Source organism: Pseudonaja textilis, unplaced genomic scaffold (assembly GCF_049901715.1).
Source record: "Pseudonaja textilis isolate UNSWEBS1 unplaced genomic scaffold, rPseTex1.2 PTEXSCF26, whole genome shotgun sequence".
In the NCBI taxonomy this organism is placed as follows: Eukaryota; Metazoa; Chordata; class Lepidosauria; order Squamata; family Elapidae; genus Pseudonaja; species Pseudonaja textilis.
Genome location: NW_028262877.1, coordinates 321,524 through 341,036, shown reverse-complemented (window position 1 = coordinate 341,036; position 19,513 = coordinate 321,524). Strand labels below are relative to the sequence as shown.

Here is a 19,513-nt window from a genome sequence, read left to right as displayed (position 1 = left end):
AAAAGAGACTAGAATGAGCATCAATACTTTGCAAGATGCATCAAACCTGCAGTTAAGATGTTTGTATTTATTTGCAAAAGGCAAGTATTCTTTTTATTTGAAAACTACTTGCTCCAAGAGGTGAGCAGATGGATGTGACAAGGAGTGGCTGGGGAGGTGGGGGCAAGGCAGAGCCAGACATGGCAAGGAGAGGATGGGCAAGATGAGGTTCCCTTTGACATGAGTTACATTGAGTTGGCCATGCCCATTCAGCCATGCCGACCCAGCCAGTCATTTGGGCAGAGAATCAGTTGTTAAATTATTTGAATCCCACCACCAACATTGAACAGGTCTGAAGTCAAATACAAGCAGAATGTATCACAAAACACTGATCACATAGGTTATTTTCAGATATTAGTGATGAAAAGGGCCTAATCAGAGTGATGGTAAGTTTCATCAACAATGCATGCTATTTTCAACCATTTGTTATATGTGTAAATATCTGCCCAAACACACAAAACTACTGAATATTTCTCAGAAGTTTATGATGCATGTACTGATTTCTGAATATGATTGGATTCAAGGGAATAAAATATGTTCTTTTCTCTCACTCTCTTTAATGATAGACCATACCTCTTGCTCTGTGCAATGATCATTGCCCACCAGGCTCCAGAAAGAAAATAAAGGAAAGTGAGCCTTTTTGTTGCTATGATTGTAATATTTGTCCATCAAGAAAATTTTCAAATGAAAGAGGTAGGAAATATTGAATGGTTATATTTATGTGTGTGCATAAATGAAGTATGTATACATAAAGACAGCCACAGAGATTTCACACAGAGATATCACACACTTAGAGGTCATCTCTCATTATTTGTGAGAGTCCCATTCTAGATGAGCTCTCCAATAGCAAGTTTTAAGAAATATCTATTTAACAGAGATGTGAATAGTTGTTAATGTTGCTGAACTACATCTGCCAGCACTTCTGGCTTGGAGGATTGAAAGCAATGAATGATGAGAATTGTTGCACAGTTCAGTTTCAAAATCCATAGTTGTCCACTGAAGTTTAATGACATAGGAGGTTTTCAATTAGTAAATATTTTTCAATAAGCAAAAGTATGCAAAATTTGAAATACTGCTATGAATTCTGAAATACTGTACATATTTTCACAGATATGGATGACTGCTTAGACTGTCCAGAAGAACAGTATCCAAACAAGGAAAAAAACTTGTGCATTCCAAAGGATCTAAATTTCTTATCTTACAATGAAACTTTGGGCATCACTTTGGCTGTTCTGGCTTTATCATTTTCTGTGACCACAGTAGTGGTACTTGGAATTTTCATAAAACATAGGAACACTCCCATTGTCAAAGCTAACAACCAGAATCTCACTTATCTTCTCCTTGTCTCCCTCTTCCTCTGCTTCCTCTGTTCCTTGCTATTCATTGGTCAGCCCCAATTGCTGACCTGTCTTCTTCGTCAAATTGCTTTTGGGATCATCTTCTCAGTTGCTGTCTCTTCAGTTTTGGCCAAAACCCTCACAGTGGTTCTAGCTTTTATGGCTACTAAGCCAGGATCAAAAATGAGAAAATGGGTGGGGAAAAGATTTTCAAATTCTCTGATTCTCTGTTGTTCCTTTATTCAAGCAAGTATTTGCATATTGTGGCTGTGCACTGGCCCTCCGTTCCCAAATTTGGACATGCATTCTCTTCCGGAAGAGATTGTAGTTGAATGCAATGAAGGATCAGGCAACATGTTCTATTATATTTTAGGATATATGGGATTTCTTGCTCTCATCAGCTACATTGTGGCTTTCTTTGCTCGAAAACTTCCAGACTCTTTTAATGAAGCCAAATTTATTGCTTTTAGCATGCTGGTGTTTTGTAGTGTATGGGTGACTTTTGTGCCAACTTATCTGAGCACGAAAGGAAAATACATGGTAGCTGTGGAGATCTTCTCCATCTTGGCTTCCAGTATAGGAATATTGGGATCTATCTTTTTCCCTAAATGCTACATAATCATACTGAGACCAGAACTCAACACAAAAGAGCACCTAAAAATGAAAAATTAACAATTACTGCTATCCATTGATTTGAAGAAGTTAGCATTGGCTTTAAGAAGAAAGTTTGGAAGATAGAATGTTGCTCAGTTATGAGGGGAGAGAAAATGTAGGAAAAGAATATAGCTCCAACTTGATCTCACTGTCCTTAAAATGGAGAAAGGGGATCCTTTGGAATAGCTATCAAACGTCTGTAAATATAACATATAACAATAAAGTAATATTCCTGTAATCCCTGCAGCATCAGTTTTGTGGCCTGGCCTACTTGAAAATTTTGACGTGTTATTTGGAAGTAAACATATTTGATTACAATATTTCTTTTTCAGCCCTTGAAGTGATGCATCTTGTCAGCTAAACAAAGGCAAGATACTATATTTATCTCACTGTATAAACTGTATATTTAGGTTCACTTTTATCCACCATTTCATATTTATTTCATATTACATATCCTCTCATTAAAATATTTCAATTATGACTGCTCTAGGACAAGTATAGTGAAAGGCAGATTGCTAACCATTGTTAAAAATAAAACCCATAATAGATGAAAATATAATGTACAATGGGCAAAGAACATGCCTTCTCAGAGTCTGTGGAGGTGAGAAAAAAATGTTTGGCTGGTTAGAGCCTAGAGGATGGTGAATTCTGAGAATTGAAGGCCACACATCATAAAATTGCTGAGGTTGAAAACACTGAGCTCAAAATTTTCAATGTCAACTCCTTTATTTGCAGCCACAGTAAGTTAACCCATCTCAACCGGTCCAATTTCTTGGCCAACATGCTTCACAAAGTGAGGCATAAAAAAGTATGAAGGTGATAATGGCTAATTTATTTATACCTAAAAAGGGAAACTATTTGTAACTCGGGACCCCACGTCTGCCCTCCCATCCATCTGAAGTCAAACCCTGCGTCAGAAATATTTCTATTCATGACAAAATCAGGTGACGACCAGAATTTTCAGCAAATTTTTGTTTCTAGTCACAAACACACCTTCACGTGGAGACTAGACACAGCTGCAGCAATTCTCCCTGCTGTGATGATTTCCCTTTCGGTGTCATTTTTTTATCTGTGCATGCACAGACGGTCATGCTTCCAGTCACAACCAAATTGGGTTGTGACTGTAATACTGGAACGAAGTACGGTCACAACCCAAGGTTCCACTGTATTCTTATCTACTTCAGAGATAATTGTATGGTTCTTTTGGTCATAAGAATGTAGTACAAAATATTTAATGGATAAATTCAAAGGACTATTCACTCCATCATATTATTTCCTCAATGGAGTAAATTGGTCTCTTGAGTATGAGACCAATTTAAGCCTCATAGCCACTGATAAACATATCTTCAGTGGTCTGCAGTGCTTTCTAAGATACTGGACATCACAAGATCATATGGAAGCAAATTATTTAGCCGGATATGTTATTTAGCAGTACTCTGTTCCTTGGGCAGAATTCTCTTTAACAGACCTTCTTACTTCAGTTTGTTTAAAGGTTGTTTCCAAAGACCTTTGTTGGCCATGTAAAACATATATTTACTGTGAATTATGTATCCTCTTAGCATATTGGAAAAGAATTATTGATAGCAATCTTCCAATATCAAGGAGACTGTCACAAACAAAATGGGGTCAACCTATTCTCCAAAGCCCCTAAGAACAGGACAAGAAGTCATGGATAGAAACTAATCAAGGAGAGAATGAGCCTAGAACTAAGAGAAAAAAATCCTAACAGAACAATTAATCGGTGGAAAGGTTTATTCCAGAAGTCACAGGTACTCCATCACTGAAGGTTTTTAGGGACAGCCATTTGGAGCCAGCTGCCAGAGAGAGTGGATGTGTGAATGGACATCTTTGCTTCATCAATCCACTTTTCCCTGTGTTCATGTGACTTGTTGGAGTCAAGGAGATCCTGGAGTGATATCCGGAAGAGTGGGCATCTTGTGGAATGCTTCCGAGCAGCGTTTGTGGTGGAACACGATTAGAAAACCAACAAGAACTAATCAAGTGGACTAGGAGGAAGATAGTCAGCAATGGCCGACTGAACAGCCTGACAGAGGGACGAGGCTAGGGATGAATCAGCAGAATGATGGTGGAACGGCTTTTGACTAACTTATTCACTGGGCTTTTTCTGCAGATGAGGAAGTGAAAGGGAGTGCTTTTTCAGTGATTTGTGGAACGATCTGTGGCAGAAGAGAAAACCCAGATGGACTGGAGGAGAAGTGGTGAGAGATCAGTGGTGGCAGAAGGATCAGCAGGAAAAGCCAGACAGTAAGCTGAAGTGTAGATAACAGTAATTCTGGATAGCGTTAAAGGTGGTTTGTCAATCTGAGAACTGCAGTGAAGAGAGGAAAGTTTGCTTGATAGCTGATAAGAAGAAATCTGAACTTGTTGCTGTTTAACAACTTTTTGAGAAGAGGACAAAGTACTGAGCTGAAATTGAGTTGTTATAAGTGACTGAGCACTTTTGGACAGCATTAAGATCCACCAAAAGAAAATACATGGTAGCTGGGGAGATCTTCTCCATCTTGGCTTCCAATATAGGAATATTGGGATCTATCTTTTCCCCTCAACGCTACATAATTTTACGCAGACCAGAACTCAACACAAAGGAGCACCTAAAAATGAAAAATTAACAATTACTGCTATCCACTGATTTGAAGAAGTTAGTACTGGAAGAAGGGAGGAGCTTGCGCCGTGGCGATACGGTTTGCAATCGAGCTCCTCGATTGCAGCCGATATCTCCGTTACCGGCCGGTCCAAATGGACCTATGCTGTCCCGTAGGGACAGCTATTGTGAAGAGGGTATCCTGAGGATTCCGGGGATATCGCAAAATCCCTGGAAGTCCCGGGAGAAGCCCTTTTTGCTGGCAGCGGAGAGGCAGCCCCCATGCTGCTGAAGTCGGGGCAACTCCAGAAAGAACGGGTCTGAAAGAGAGTCTGTCGGTTGGGTGAGAAACTTTTTTTTTATTTTATTTAATTTTTTGAGTTTTGAAAGTTCACTCTGATTATTAGAAGAAATCTGTGTGATTTTTTTTTCTTTTGACAAAACTGACTAAGCGGCGTTTTTTTTAAGGGAGACGTCAAAGAGAGGCTTTATTTGCTCTTTTTTTTTTCTTTGCTTCCAGACTTCATTGTTACTTACTGGATAACTGGACTGTTCCTTTTTATATTTATATGTTTTATTCTTCCTTTGGATTTTTCACTTTTAGGCTAGAGGCTCCCTTTGTTTATTTTTTATTTTTTTTGCCTTTATATGTTTGTGTATTCCTTGCGGGCTTGTTTTTTTTTCTAATTATGCTGTTCTGAGAGGAGGGGGAAAGTGAGAACTAAGAAACTTTGTAACACTGCCAACTAGAGGCTTGGAAACATTTTACTTGAACTGGAAAGAGACGAAGGACTTCTTCTCAAGGACATCTTTTGATAAGATAGAGGAAAGCACCTTGTAGAATATTATTACAGGTGTCTTTCTGGATTCTTGTTTATAATTAAACATTTATGGCTTAGCTTTGAAGCTTGTGGGAAAGAGAAGGGAGTCATAATTAGAGCCTTGGACAATTAAATAGAGTGCAGTGTATTGTTGCCTATTTTCTTTTTCTAATTCTTTTTTTTAGTTCCGCCACCCCCTCTACCAGCATCAATTTATATTTTTATTCTAGTAAGGTTTTTATTTTTAAGTTTGATTTATTTGCAAGGGGAAGCCTCTGAATTTTTTATTTTTATTTTATTTTGTTTTGATTTATTTTATTTTATTTTTTCTCCTTTCTATTTGGATTTTGCTTTTCTCTTTAATGTATATCAATGGACTATTTCTTTTTTCTTTTTTCAATTGAGATTTTTTTGGTTGGATTAAGGTGTGGAATTTGAATAAATTTATTCTTTTTGGGTTTTTTTTCTCTCTTTTTCTTCTTTTTGGCTTTGGCCTTGTTTATTATTATTATTACTGGGTTTTTATTCTTATTTTTATTTTCTCTTGTGGATTACTTTTTAATTGGATTAAGGTCAGGAAGAACTTGAAGAATCTTTTCTTTTTTTCTCTTTTTTGCCCTTTTCCTTTTTCTTTTTTTCTTTTTCTTTTCCTTATTATTGGTTTTTTTTTTTATTATTATTATTATTGGCTTTTTCATTTTGGACTATAATTGGCTACTTTTTTGGATTAAAATTTGAAAGAACTTGAAGAGCTGGAACCATTTAAAATGAGTAAGAAACTTATATCTTCGGGTGCCTCTGTGTCTACTTCTGCCTCCCCACCATCTGGACAGTGTTTAATTCAGACAATGTTAAAGCAAGATAAAGAAAAAGAACAAGAAAGAGTAACTTTACAGATGATTATGCAAGGAATTCAAGATCTTAAGATAAAAACAGATACCATTGAACAAAGAACAGGGAGGACGGAGGAAAAAGTGGAAAGTATTCAACAGATGATGGCAAAGTATGAGGAGAGACTTCAAAAAGTCGAAGAAGGGGGCAAACGAAGAGAGGAGAAGATTGGAAATATTGATAATAGACTAACAGTGATTGAACAAGAAAAAAGTGGGATGCTGAAGTGGGAGTTGGATAGATCAGAATTCTATCTCAGATTTCAAAATATAGAAGAAGAAAAAGGACAAGATTTGGCTGCGATAATGGTAGGAATCTTGGCGGATGCTTTGGAGATAACAGAAGAGAAGATGACGGATGGAATAGATGAGATATATCGAGTTTTTACAAGATATGCGATGAGAAATAATCTGCCCAGAGAAGTCCATATTAGATTTACTAAAAAATCCATGAAGACACAAATTTTGCAAGTGGCAAGAGAGAAGATATTGAAATACAAAGGTAAAGAAATCTTGGTCTTAAAACAAATACCTAGAAGAGTGAGAGAGATGAGAAGAGAATATCGATTCCTGACCAAAATGTTATTGAAAAAGGAGGTGACTTACAGATGGCTGATCCCAGAAGGATTGATGTTTACGTGGCAGGAACAGAGACATAGAATTGATTCAATTGAGAAAGCAGAACTGTTCTACGCAGAATTTTTTGGAGGGAGAGAAGGAGAGGCAGAAAAGGAGGTTCCATCAACTGAACCCCAAGAGGAACAAATGGAGATTGGAAAAGAAGAAGGTGCAGTAGGTGGACAAGTGGATATTAAAGATCAGCGTGAATCAAGACCCATGAGAGTGGTTAAATCTAAATATAAAATATAACCATGGAAGAGAAAAAACTGATTACAATGAATATAAATGGATTGAATTCAGCTGTTAAGAGAAGGAAGATTTTCCATAAATTAAGGAAACTAAAGTTTGATATAATTTGTCTACAAGAAGTACATATTAAAAAGCAACATGAACAATTCTTATTACAACCAAAATTAGGGAAATTGTTTACCTCTTTGACTCAATGTAAGAAAAGAGGGGTGGTTTTATATATTAAAGAGGCTATCCCAGCAAAAATGATTTATACAGATGAAGATGGGAGAATATTAATGGTGAAAATAATGGACAATAATAGAAAGATACTTTTGACTGCAATCTATGCCCCGAATGATAAACAGGAAGAATTTTATAAAAAATTACATACCAAGATGGCTGGACTGGACTATGCTAATATAATTATGATGGGAGACTTTAATGGAATTGTGGACAATAAACTTGATTATATTGCAACAGGAGCAAAGTTTAATAGAAAAACTCTTCCTAAATCTTTTTTTAAAATGATAGATGAATTAACTTTAAAAGACATATGGAGAGAAAGAAATGTTAAACTTAAGCAATATACGTTCTATTCAAATAGACATTTATCATGGTCCAGACTTGACATGATTTGGATCTCAAGAGACTTAATATCTAGCATTCAAGAAGTAAATATTGAAACAAGTACTTGGGCTGATCATAACCCATTGACAATTAAATGGAAGGGACAAAAAAAAAAGATCGAGATGGACATTAAACAATACTATTTTAAAGGAGAAAGAATTTATACAATGGATGGAGAAGGAATTGGCTTTTTTTTTTTTAAGAGAATAGAAAAGAAGACACTTCAATACAGAATGTTTGGGATACAATGAAGGCTTATGCCAGAGGCTTGATAATAGACTATACAAGAAAAAAGAATATTAGGAAAAGGCAAGCTTTCAAAGCCTTGGAGGATGAATATAAAAGACTCGAAAAAGAACTGCAGAAAATGCCACAGAAAAAAGACGTTAAATTGAAACTGGATATAACTAAGCATAAAATGGACTTAATAGAGAAAGAAGAACTGGCACAGAAAATTAGGAATGCTAAACAGAATTATTTTGAAGATGCAAATAAGCCAGGTAGATGGCTAGCATATAAGTTGAGAAAGGAGAAAGAGTCGAGGAAAATATTGCAGTTAATAGATGACCAAGGTAAAACTTGTCATGGCAGCAAAGAGAAAAAAGAAATTATTCATGATTTTTACAAACATTTATATAAGAAAGAAGATATTGATGAGGAGAAAGTTAAACAGTACCTGCAGAATGCAAATCTACCTAAGATACCTAAAGAGATTGAAGAAATGCTAGAAAGCAATATAACAATGATGGAGTTAAGCCAAGCACTTAAGAAACAAAATAATGGGAAGGCACCAGGTCCAGATGGGTTTCCCGTAGAATTTTATAAAACCTTTCAAGAATCACTGTGTATTCCACTGTTAGAAGTTATGAATGAAGTTATGTTAAAAAAGATAATACCTAAAACATGGTCAGAGGCTTATATTACACTTATTCCAAAAGAGGAGGCGGACCTACTTCAAATCAAGAATTATAGACCGATTTCTTTATTAAATGCAGATTATAAAATTTTTGCTTCAATATTAGCAGAAAGACTTAAAAAGTACTTGAATAACTTTATCCACCCAGACCAAAATGGGTTTTTGCCAAAGCAACAAATCAGAGACAATGTGAGAGTAATTCTGGACACCTTGGAATACTATGAGGCCCATCCTGAAAAGCAAATGGCTTTGATATTTTTAGATGCTCAAAAGGCATTTGATAACGTGAATTGGAGATTTATGTTACTTTTAATGGAACAGATGGGCTTTGCTAGAAGATTTATTCAGGCAATAGAAGCAATTTACAATGAACAAACAGCTAAGGTAATGATGGAGGGAGAATTTACAGATCCTATTAATATAAGAAAAGGCACAAGACAAGGTTGTCCTCTTTCTCCCTTGTTATTTGTATTGACTTTGGAAGTGTTGAATAGAAATATCAGAGAAGATAAAACTATAAAAGGAATGAAAATTAAAAAGGAAGAATTTAAACTACAAGCTTTTGCAGATGACCTAGTCTTTATCTTGGAAGACCCTATAGAAACAGCCTCGAAGCTGTTGGAAAAGATAGAGGCATATGGGGAGGTGGCTGGTCTGAAAATAAACAAAGATAAAACAAAGATTTTGTCAAAGAATATGTTGCTAAGACAAAGAGAAGAACTGGCAGAATTGTTAAAAATTCAAGTTACAAATAAGGTTAAGTATTTGGGGATATATTTGACGCCAAGATGTAGTACTTTAAAGGAGAACAATTATATTAAACTTAAACAACAGATAGCCCAAGATCTGAAAAAAATGGGAAAACCTACAATTGTCATTAATAGGAAGGATTTCAACAATTAAGATGAACATTCTACCCAGAATTTTATTTTTGTTCCAAACAATACCAATTAGGCTTGGAAAAGAATATTTTGAGGATTTAAACAAAATTGTTTTGAAGTATATATGGCAAGGCAAGAAAGCAAGGATAAAGTTAAAGCTTTTACAGGATGCCAGATCTAGAGGAGGGTTTGGCCTGCCTAATTGGGAGTTGTACTACCAAGCTGCAAATTTGATGTGGGTTAAAGAATGGATAACATTAAGGAAAACTAGATTGTTGACATTAGAAGGTCATGATTTGTTGTTGGGTTGGCATGCTTTCTTATGGTACAAGGGAACCAAAACACAGGGGTATTTTAGAAGACATTATATACGGGAGTCTCTGTGGCTAAATTGGGAGAAGACAAAAAAACAATGTTATTTGAAAATTCCAGTTTGGTTATCGACGATAGAAGCGTTTTCTTACCCTATAATTTATAAAAAGGAACAAACAGTTAGCTATGGGGAACTGCTAGATGAAAAGGGTGAACTTAAATCGATGCATAAATTAGAGGAACAAGGCATACAGATGAATTGGTTTTCATATTTGCAAATACATGGTAAGATAGCTGGTGTGGGAGCCGAGCTCCAACTATGTTGTTTGACAATCTCCATGAGAGCCATTGGCCATCCCACCAAGCCAGAGAAGGTGGAGGCTTCCAGGTCCTCTTGCTTAGATATTTTCATCCAAGGAGACCTAGTTAGTCACAATTTTTGTTGCTAAGTAAGTTCTGTGTCATTTTACCAACTTTTTTGCCTCAGTTGTGAAGCAAATGAGTGTGGTGTTTAGTTAAATCATGCGGTTGTTAAGCAAGTCTTCCAGTGACCCCAATGTCCCCAAGGTACTTCAAGTCTCATAAATACACACCTGAGTTTTTGTCACGTGACCATGGGGTGCTGGAATGATTGTTAGTATGAAGACTGGTCATAAGTCACTTTTCTCAGTGCCGTTGTAACTTCAGTCATCAGATTTTTGTAAGTGGAGGACTCCATGTTGGAGCTGGAAGGGACCTTGGGGGTCATCTTTTCCAACCCCCTGCCCAAGCAGGAGACCCCAGACCATTCCATGCAAAGGAGTGTCCAGGCCATCCTGGAAGACCTCCAGGGACAGAGCCCCCCCACTTCTGAAGGCAGCCTCCTCCCCTGGTCCATGCAGTATTGAGGGCTTCTGGCCTGCTCCTCAGGGGGCGGCTGGAGGGACAGGAGAGGCCTTGACTTCATCCTTGAATCCCCCCATAAAAACACAGAGAAAAGGCCGGCATTCTCGGTCCTCCTCCTCTGGGGAGAGAGCCTTGCCAGGACTCCCAGCCTCTCTCACAGCCCCAAGGAGGAAAGTCTGCCCCTCCCCAGCCTTTCCCCCTTCCCCCGGCTTCCTTCCAAGTGGGACCACCGGGATCTCCTCCCAAGGCCCCCAGGCCACCAGGGATTGGATCAGAGGGGGCAAAACCAGCCGTCATCCTGGCAACCAGCTCACTCTCCTGGGTTGCTGCTTCCAGGGAGCCTCGCTCTGTTGCCAAAGGCCCCTGGAGGTTTTGCCAGAGCGAGGGGACCCTCCAGTCCCCAGCCAGGAAAGCAGGGAACGGGGTGGGGTTAGGAGGAGAGGAGATCCCCTCAGCCTCACACAGGTGCAGGGTTCGAGGTATTAACATCCTTGAAGATGGGCAAAGAGAAAGGCCACCCATTGAGCCATTGCACCCTCCATGTCCTGGCCAAGCAGGAGATCCCACATGGCTCCAGTTGCAACCAGGGTCTTTTTATCCAGGGTGATTTGGGTGGGACCCTGGGTGGATGAGGGGAAGGTCCAGGGAGGAAGGAAGGTTGTCTCCCATATTCACTGCAGGACCTTCAGGGACGGACAGGTTGCTATCAGGTTGGTTTTCATTCACCTGCTGCAACTTCCAATTTTAGGGATTGTTTCGGTCTGATACAGCTGCTGCTTTGTGACCCCCCTTGCCTCCCCATTTTGGAGGGTGGGTGGGCCCTTGACTCTCCCCCAAATGGCCCAATGTGCCCCAGAAAAGTGTAGAGGAGACCCAGCCTGAGACCTGGGGGAGGGTTGGCTCTCTGGGAAGGGGCCCTGAGCCCACTAAGGGTCTCCATCTGCAGGGAGCACTTTCAGGAGGGCAGGAAACCTGGGCATGAACTAGCCAGGATTGCTCCTTCTTTCATCACCACATCTCAGCCTTGTTTCCTTTCAACAAGAAAAGCGTATTTGCTTCCCACAGATGAATTTCCAAATCTGGAGCTCTGAAACTTGGAGCCGAGTCTTTCTTCACGGGCTCATTCCCAGCCCTGCAGAGGAGCCTCTTCCCCCCTATGATGAAGGGAAAGGCAGGGGATTTATTTCTTCCTCCCTCTTGGCTCCCCAGGGAGTTTTCCAGCTGCCGCCTTGGAAACCAGTCCAGTGAATGGAAAAATACAAGGAATAACGCAGAATTATGTCCTGTCCTGAGCCAGGAAGCCCTGAATATGGAGAATTCCTGGCTTGGCCTAAGATTTAGGCCTTGATTGTCCCTGCATAATTTCAGGCTCTGGCCCTCCTGCTCTCATGGCCGCTTTCCCCCTTGAGAGGTTTCTTTCAAAAGGGGACAGATCAGTCCTGCAAGACTCATTTCAGTCCATTTCCAGGTGGACAATTTCAAATAAATCCTCATTTTAATCCCCTTTGACCCAGGCAGCCTGATGGACGCACCCAAAATCCAAGGCCTGAATGGCCCCTTCGGTCTTCTCTGGTATTAGAAATCCCTCTTAAATTCTAAGATTCCTTCCCTCCCTCCTCTCATCAAAGCCATTGCTCAAAAGTGGGGAGGGATCCAATGTCCAGAACAGAACCGGGTGGCCAAATTCAGGAGTTGAAGACGACTGGCATTCCTCCATTAGACCTTTGTCACCTGGAAAGCATCCACCCACCCCAAGAAAGCAACCTGAGGGGAATATCTAAGGTGACACTTTCTGTGTGGCACTTCCTGAATCCAAGACTGAGCTCTTCTCTCCTTGAATCACCTGCCATGAGCCCAGTTTTCCAGGGGTCTCCAAGAGGGGGGAAAGACCTGCCAGGATCTGCAGAGACCTGCAGGCATGGAATGGCCTCCCTGGGAAGGTGGAGGGTTCATCCCACCTGGAGGTTCCTAGGGAGGGGCTGGACAACCACGGTGGGGCCGGCCTTCCCAGCCACACAGCCAGGAAACCACCCGAGGAAGCGGCTGGGGAGAAGCCCGGGCAGTTCTGCCTCCCTCTCTGGCTCTGGAGCTCCCCTTCCCCCCTGGGCCGCCTGGGTGGGAGACTCTCCTCCTCCCCCAGCCTGCAGGGAACCTCCTCCTCCTGCTCTGGGAGTTGGGGCTGCCCTGGGTGGCTGGTGCTTCCTGCCCCCCCCTGCCCCCATCTCCTCTGCTCCCCCTCCTGTCTCAGACCCCCAGTTCTCCCTCCTGGGCCAAGGGGTGCATGGGAGTGAAACCCCTCAACGGCTGGAGACCTGGGACACAGGGACCCCCAAGGGCACCTTCAGAGCCTCGGAGGTGGGGAGGCCAAAGGGGCTGCAGAGCCTACTATAAGCGCCGCATCCCCACAACCAGAAGACCTGGGGCCTCCAGGATCCCACCAACCCCTTTCTTGGGGGGCCTGGCAAGAAGAGACGTGGGGCGCCCAAAGCAGGGCAGCCTGGAGAAGCCCTTGAGGCAGCCTCAAAAGGCAGCCCTGAGACCTCCAGGAGGGAAAGACGAACGGGGCCGAGTGTCCTCCACTTACGACCGCCATGGAGCCCCACCACTTGTGTTGCCCAGGTAGACGTCTGTTAAGTGGGCTTTAATCCACTTGATGACCTTTCTGGCCCTGTTTGCTAAGCAAATAGCTGCAGACGTTAAGTGAGCCAGATGGTTCTTAGGCATATCTGGCTTCTCCACTGACTTTGCTTGCCTGAAGGTCACAAAAGGGGATCACGTGACACCCTCCCAGGACACTGTGGCCTTCATAAGTGTGAGACGGTTGTTTAAATGTAAATCCTGGGACCCCAGGGAGGCTGCCAGGGCTGCAAGGGTGGAAAGGGGCCCTAAGTCACTTCTTTAGTGCCACTGTGGCGTTGAATGGTCACTAAACAGAACATTGAAGGTCGAGGACCCTCTGCCCAGGAAAGAGCGAAACCGTCACAGTAGGGAGGGAAGAGGAGGATTCCCTGATAAGTCCTGGCAGAGCTGCAGGGAAGTTTCTCCCGGCCTCCTCCTCCTCCTCCTCCTCCTCCTCCTTCCACCCGATTCCCCTCCTGCCTCTTTTCCCTCCATCCATCCATCTTCCTCCTCCGCCTCCCTGGGAAAGAAACGGCCTTGAAGCCCCTTCGGGGTTCTGAGGGAAATGAGCTCAGGCACAGGTAGAGATTTGGGGGGGGGGGGCAGAGCTCTGGGGCTTCAGTCTGACCTCCCTGATTTTGGGGTCTCCCTTCGCCTGGAAAGCCGTTTCCTGACTTCTGAAAGGATCAAGAGACTCTCCTCTGGCCTCGGCCCTTCCTTCTGGCCGGGACCAGGAGCTGGTGGGCTGCACACCTGCCAGGTGCAAAGCTGGCACACCAGTCTCGGATCTTGGCAAGAGATGCAAACTGGGGATCCCTCCCCCCTATTTGCTGCCCCCCTGCCCTGGACCCCCATGCAGAAGTTCCCCCCACCTGCCCATCAAGGCCAGAGGGAGCCCCCTCCATGGGGCGCCCCACTTCCCAGAGCAGGAGGAGGAAGAAGCACCTGGTTGCCCCAGGGGGAAATTGGCAGCAGGGGCCCAGGCTGACCTCCCCTCCCCACTGCAGCCCACTAGCCCCTAGGAGGGCCCCTCCCTCAGAGGTGGGCTTTCCAACAGCACCTGAGCTTCCCAGACCAGATGGGGTGGGGGCTCCCCCTGCCTCCCTCTGCCCCAGCCCCCCTCCCTCCCTGCCCTCACTAGGGAGGGGGCAGACCCCTGCAGACCCCCACCTCACAGCACAGCCCCCTGCCAAACCCTCCCCGAATCCAGCCCATTGGAGGTCGCTTGACTGGCAAGGAGGAAGCCAGGCCCAGAAAGGCCCCTCAGCCTTGGCCAGCTGGGCGGGAAGGTTGTCCGGAGGCCCCCATGGGAAGCCGGCCCAGAGATCTTGGCCAGGCTGCTCAGAAGCGGTTGCCATTGCCTCTTTCCCAGGGCTCCGAGAGAGCGGCTGGCCCAGAGCGTCCCAGCTGGCTTGGCTCCCCAGGCAGCACTGGAACTCAGCCCACCCCCCTGTGATTGAACCCCCACCCCACCCAACTGACTCCAGGGGATCCACATGACCCACTGAACCCGGTCTCTTCCCCAGTGGCTGCATTCACACCTGCACCTCTTAACCATGGTTTGTTTCCGGAAGTTGAACTTGTTGGCTGAAGAGTCAGTGGATGATGGGGACTCAGAAGAAAATGAATTCCTGGAAGAGAAGGTGATCAAGAGGAGATACACAGGCAGGCCTCGACTTCCAACTGTTCATTTAGTGACCGATCCAAGTTACAACTGCACTGAGAAATGGGACTTAGGACCGTTTTTCACAATTAATGACCTTTGCAGCATCAAGTGCAGAGATCAGAGTTCAGAATTGGCCATAGTTTCATGTTTATGACAGTACCAGCATCCCAGGGCCATTGTGATTCCCCTTTTATGACCTTCTGACAAGCAATGGGGAAGCCAAATTCACTTAATGACCAGGTTCCTAACTTATCAACTGCAATGATTCATTTAATGACTGTGGCAAGAAAGGCCATCAAATGGGGCAAAACTCACTTGATGGATGTCTCACTTAACAACAGAAATGTTGGGCTCAGTTGTGGTCATAAGTTGAGGACTACCTGTATTGGGGACCCCTTTCTTCTGGCGAGGACTCTGTTCACACAACACGCTTGACCACGCCATGATCCTCGCAGCCCCCCTGAGAGAAGCCAGAGGTCCACATGGAGCCTCCTCAAGGCCGGTGAGAAACCTTGGATGACCATAGCCCCCCTCCTCCCTCCTTTGGGGTCTCCCTGGGACAAACCCAGAAGTTGAGGTGGGCTCATTCCTGACCCAGGAGGAGCTTCCTCCCCTCTGGCCTCATCCGGCTTCGGTCAGACATGGCTGGGAACCTCCTGGAGGAGGAGAGAGTCTCATTGCACATCAACCTGGCCCTGAAAAGCCACAGCTTGAACCTGGAGCCACCCAGGATCTGGTCTCTGCAAGCGGAGGGCCTGGGATACGGGCCTTCCTCTGCTCCTCCCTGCCAGGATGGGCCTGCCTGTCCCTTCAGTTCCCCCCCACACTCAGCCCCCCACACTTCCCCCTTCTGGGCCAAGAAGCCCATATTAATGTCCCACCCCAGTGAAGAAACTTCCTCCCTGAACAACGGATGCAACTAAAGCAGGAACAAAGGAGTTCCAACAGCACCTTCAAACCCTTTGGAGGTTTTTTGGTATAGAAAGTCTCGGCCCCAGAAATTGGGAAGGTCAGAGGGGTCCCTCCCACCCAATAGAAGATCCCCACAACAGAGGAACAGCCACCAGATCTCCAGAAATCATGTCACTAAAAATCAGGTTGCACCATCCACCACACTGTGGGCATCACTGCCATCTTTGTAGGGTTTCCCTGTGATAAGATGGGTGACCAGTAAATTGAATGGATAGATATTTAGATAGATAGATAGATAGATAGATAGATAGATAGATAGATAGATAGATAGATAGATAGATAGATAGATATGGATGGGTGGGTAGATATAGATAGATGATAGATAGAGATATAAAGATAGAGATAGATATGGGTGGATAAATAGAGAGATAGGTAGGTAGATAGATAGATAGATAGATAGATAGATAGATAGATAGATAGATAGATAGATAGATAGATAGATAGATAGATAGATAGATAGGGATGGATGGGTGTATATAGATGATAGAGATAGATAGAGATGGATATGGATGGATAAATATATATATATATGTTGTGATTGGAAGGATCGGCCTGGCTCGGAACTTTGAATCTAATGACTGTTAGAGCGTGGATTGATGTCAGAACCAGGAAACGTAATCTGATTGGCAAGCCAGCTAATTAGCACATTGCCTTGATGAGTATAAAAGGACACAGCTGAGCTTGCGCCTCTCGCCAGGAACAAAATGATTAATGATTACTTGGGATGAAGACGTTTCAGTTTGAGAGCCTTCCGTCTGTTTGAGTTTGTAAAAGAGCTCTGTCTGTTTGACTTTCGAAGAGGAGTCCTAACAGTTCCTGTCAGCAGTTATAGTTTGATTTGATTGTGAAATGGCTGCTTTCCGTTTGTTCGTTTGAATTTCCAAGAGGGGACATAACATTATTGTTCCGGACCACAAACAAACCATCTTTCAGGTAAGACAGACTTATAAATCAACTCTAGTGTGTGACCAGTCGAGAGGAATATGTGTGCAGCGTCTTTGTGAGACCAGAAAATTTTGTTGCCTGACAGAGACCGGGAAGTCTGCCAAAAAAAAAAAAAAAAAAAATTGATTAATTTCCATTTAGCTTGATAAGAGTCCGGGAAGTCTGCCAAAAGACTGTACAACTGTGCTAATTTATTTCTTTTGAATTCGGTTTTGTTTACATTGAATATTTTGAGTTTTGAAACTTCGTCTGCTCATCTGAGCTTATAAGTGAGACATTACATTTTTTGCTTTCAAGCCTAAAAACAAACTATCTTCAAACCAAGATGGATACAAAACAATTGCAGAACCTGGTGGGTCAGCAGCAGCAACAGATAAAGCAGCTGTTAGAAAGTAACCAGACTCTTCAAAACCAGGTTACCCAGTTGCTGAGTCATATTACAAGCTTGCAAACTGCTGCTGCTCCTTCAGCCCCTCCCTTGAGGAAAAGCCCGGTATCCATGCCGGAGAAGTTTTCGGGACAAATGGACATGTTTCCGGCATTTCTGGGGCAGTGTCAATTATTTATGTCCTTGAGGCCTGAAGACTTTCCAAATGACCGGGCCAGGACGGGATTCATTCTCAGCCTTTTATCTGGGCAGGCTGCTAAATGGGCTACTCCCTTGTTAATTCAAGATAGCCCATTACTAGATAACTTTCAAGGTTTTCTGCAACAAATAAGGGTTATGTTTGAAAACCCAATTAAAAGTCAAACTGTGACCAGACGTTTATGGGATATTAGTCAGGGGAAACGTTCCCTTCAGGAATATGTTGCAGAATTTCGGTTGCTGTGTTTGGACTCTAATTGGAACGAACCGGCTCATATGGCTGCATTCCAGGAAGGTTTGTCTGATGCCATCAAAGATGAGCTGGTCCATGCAGAGCGGGCTTTAACCCTGGATGCATTAGTAATTCAGTGCCTACGTATTGAAGCCCGTTTACAACAGCGCGGAAGCAGACGGCCCGTTGTGGAACCACCTTCTCTCTTTTGTTCACAAGCTACAGTTAAGATGGAAGAGCCGATGGAGTTGGGAGCACTCCGCCCTCGCTTAACGGCGCGAGAACGTTCGAGAAGGTTTCAGGAAGGCTTGTGTCTTTATTGTGGGGGTCTGGGACATTTTGTTAATTCCTGCAAACGGAGAGGGACCCGCAAACCTGTACCTGAAACCACTCTCGGATCGTCAGGGAAACGGGGTAGGCCCAACCCCAGGGAAACCCTAGGTCGGGCACATCTTCCGTCCCCACCTCAAGTTGCCGAAGCAGATCCTGGCCCTCCTCGGCATTTACTTCTGGACACTCGAATCTTTCTACAGTCTCAGAAGGAGGGAATTTCCGCTGTTGCATTGGTGGACTCGGGGGCTACAACCAGCTTTATGGACCGAGCTTTTGCTACGCACTATGAGATCCCTTTGGTGGCTGTGGATCCACCCATTGAGGTGGAAACTGTGGATGGGCGTGAGCTCAAGTCTGGGCCCATTCGTTTCGCCACCCAGCCAGTGCGTATGATCATTGGGGATCATGAGAAGGCGATAAGTTTTTATATCACCTCAAACCTCCATCTTCCTTTGGTGCTCGGAATATCCTGGTTGCGATTGCACAATCCATTGGTGGCTTGGTCACAGAACGGTATTTCCTTTCCAAGTCTCCAATGTGTAGACCACCTGAGACAATTGGAACGAGAGACGCCTCCATTGGCTGTGGGAGACAGAGTGGGGTTGTCAACGAAACATCGTCAAGTTAAGCATCAGACTCGGGGGAAGGGCCCTGAGGTGGGGGATAGTGTTGTGATTGGAAGGATCGGCCTGGCTCGGAACTTTGAATCTAATGACTGTTAGAGCGTGGATTGACGTCAGAACCAGGAAACGTAATCTGATTGGCAAGCCAGCTAATTAGCACGTTGCCTTGATGAGTATAAAAGGACACAGCTGAGCTTGCGCCTCTCGCCAGGAACAAAATGATTAATGATTACTTGGGATGAAGACGTTTCAGTTTGAGAGCCTTCCGTCTGTTTGAGTTTGTAAAAGAGCTCTGTCTGTTTGACTTTCGAAGAGGAGTCCTAACAGTTCCTGTCAGCAGTTATAGTTTGATTTGATTGTGAAATGGTTGCTTTCCATTTGTTCGTTTGAATTTCCAAGAGGGGACATAACATTTATATATATATATATATAGAGAGAGAGAGAGAGAGAGATAGACAGATAGACAGACAGACAGATAGATACCGTGTTTCTCCAACAATACAGCCTCCACCAATAGGCCCAGCATGATTTCTAGGCATGAGATGAAATAAGCCCCACCCCCAAAATTTAGGCCTATTTAAACTATGCGTTTCCCCGCCAATTCTGACATCATTCACTAGAACTACACGAGGTGAAGAGAAATGGGGGGGAAGGGCAGGGGTGGGTGGGGAGAAAACTTGCCTTTAGGAGTGCCCTGCAGGTAGCCTAGGCTAGAATACCC

At 43.6% G+C, this 19,513-nt stretch overlaps 3 protein-coding genes across 6 annotated transcripts in view; 2 read left to right on the top strand and 1 right to left on the bottom strand.

Annotated features, from left to right (window-relative positions):
- Positions 1-19,513, bottom strand: part of LOC148123664 (vomeronasal type-2 receptor 26-like) — a 147,864-nt gene that overhangs the window by 32,318 nt on the left and 96,033 nt on the right. The window lies entirely within an intron of this gene.
- Positions 1-19,513, top strand: part of LOC148123666 (vomeronasal type-2 receptor 26-like) — a 98,743-nt gene that overhangs the window by 75,723 nt on the left and 3,507 nt on the right. The gene's annotated exons all lie outside the window — the stretch shown is intronic.
- Positions 1,149-2,127, top strand: LOC113454186 (vomeronasal type-2 receptor 26-like). The gene has a single exon (XM_026725484.2). The coding sequence runs from the start codon at positions 1,152-1,154 to the stop codon at positions 2,046-2,048; it is 897 nt and encodes a 298-aa protein (XP_026581269.2). The 5' UTR covers positions 1,149-1,151; the 3' UTR covers positions 2,049-2,127.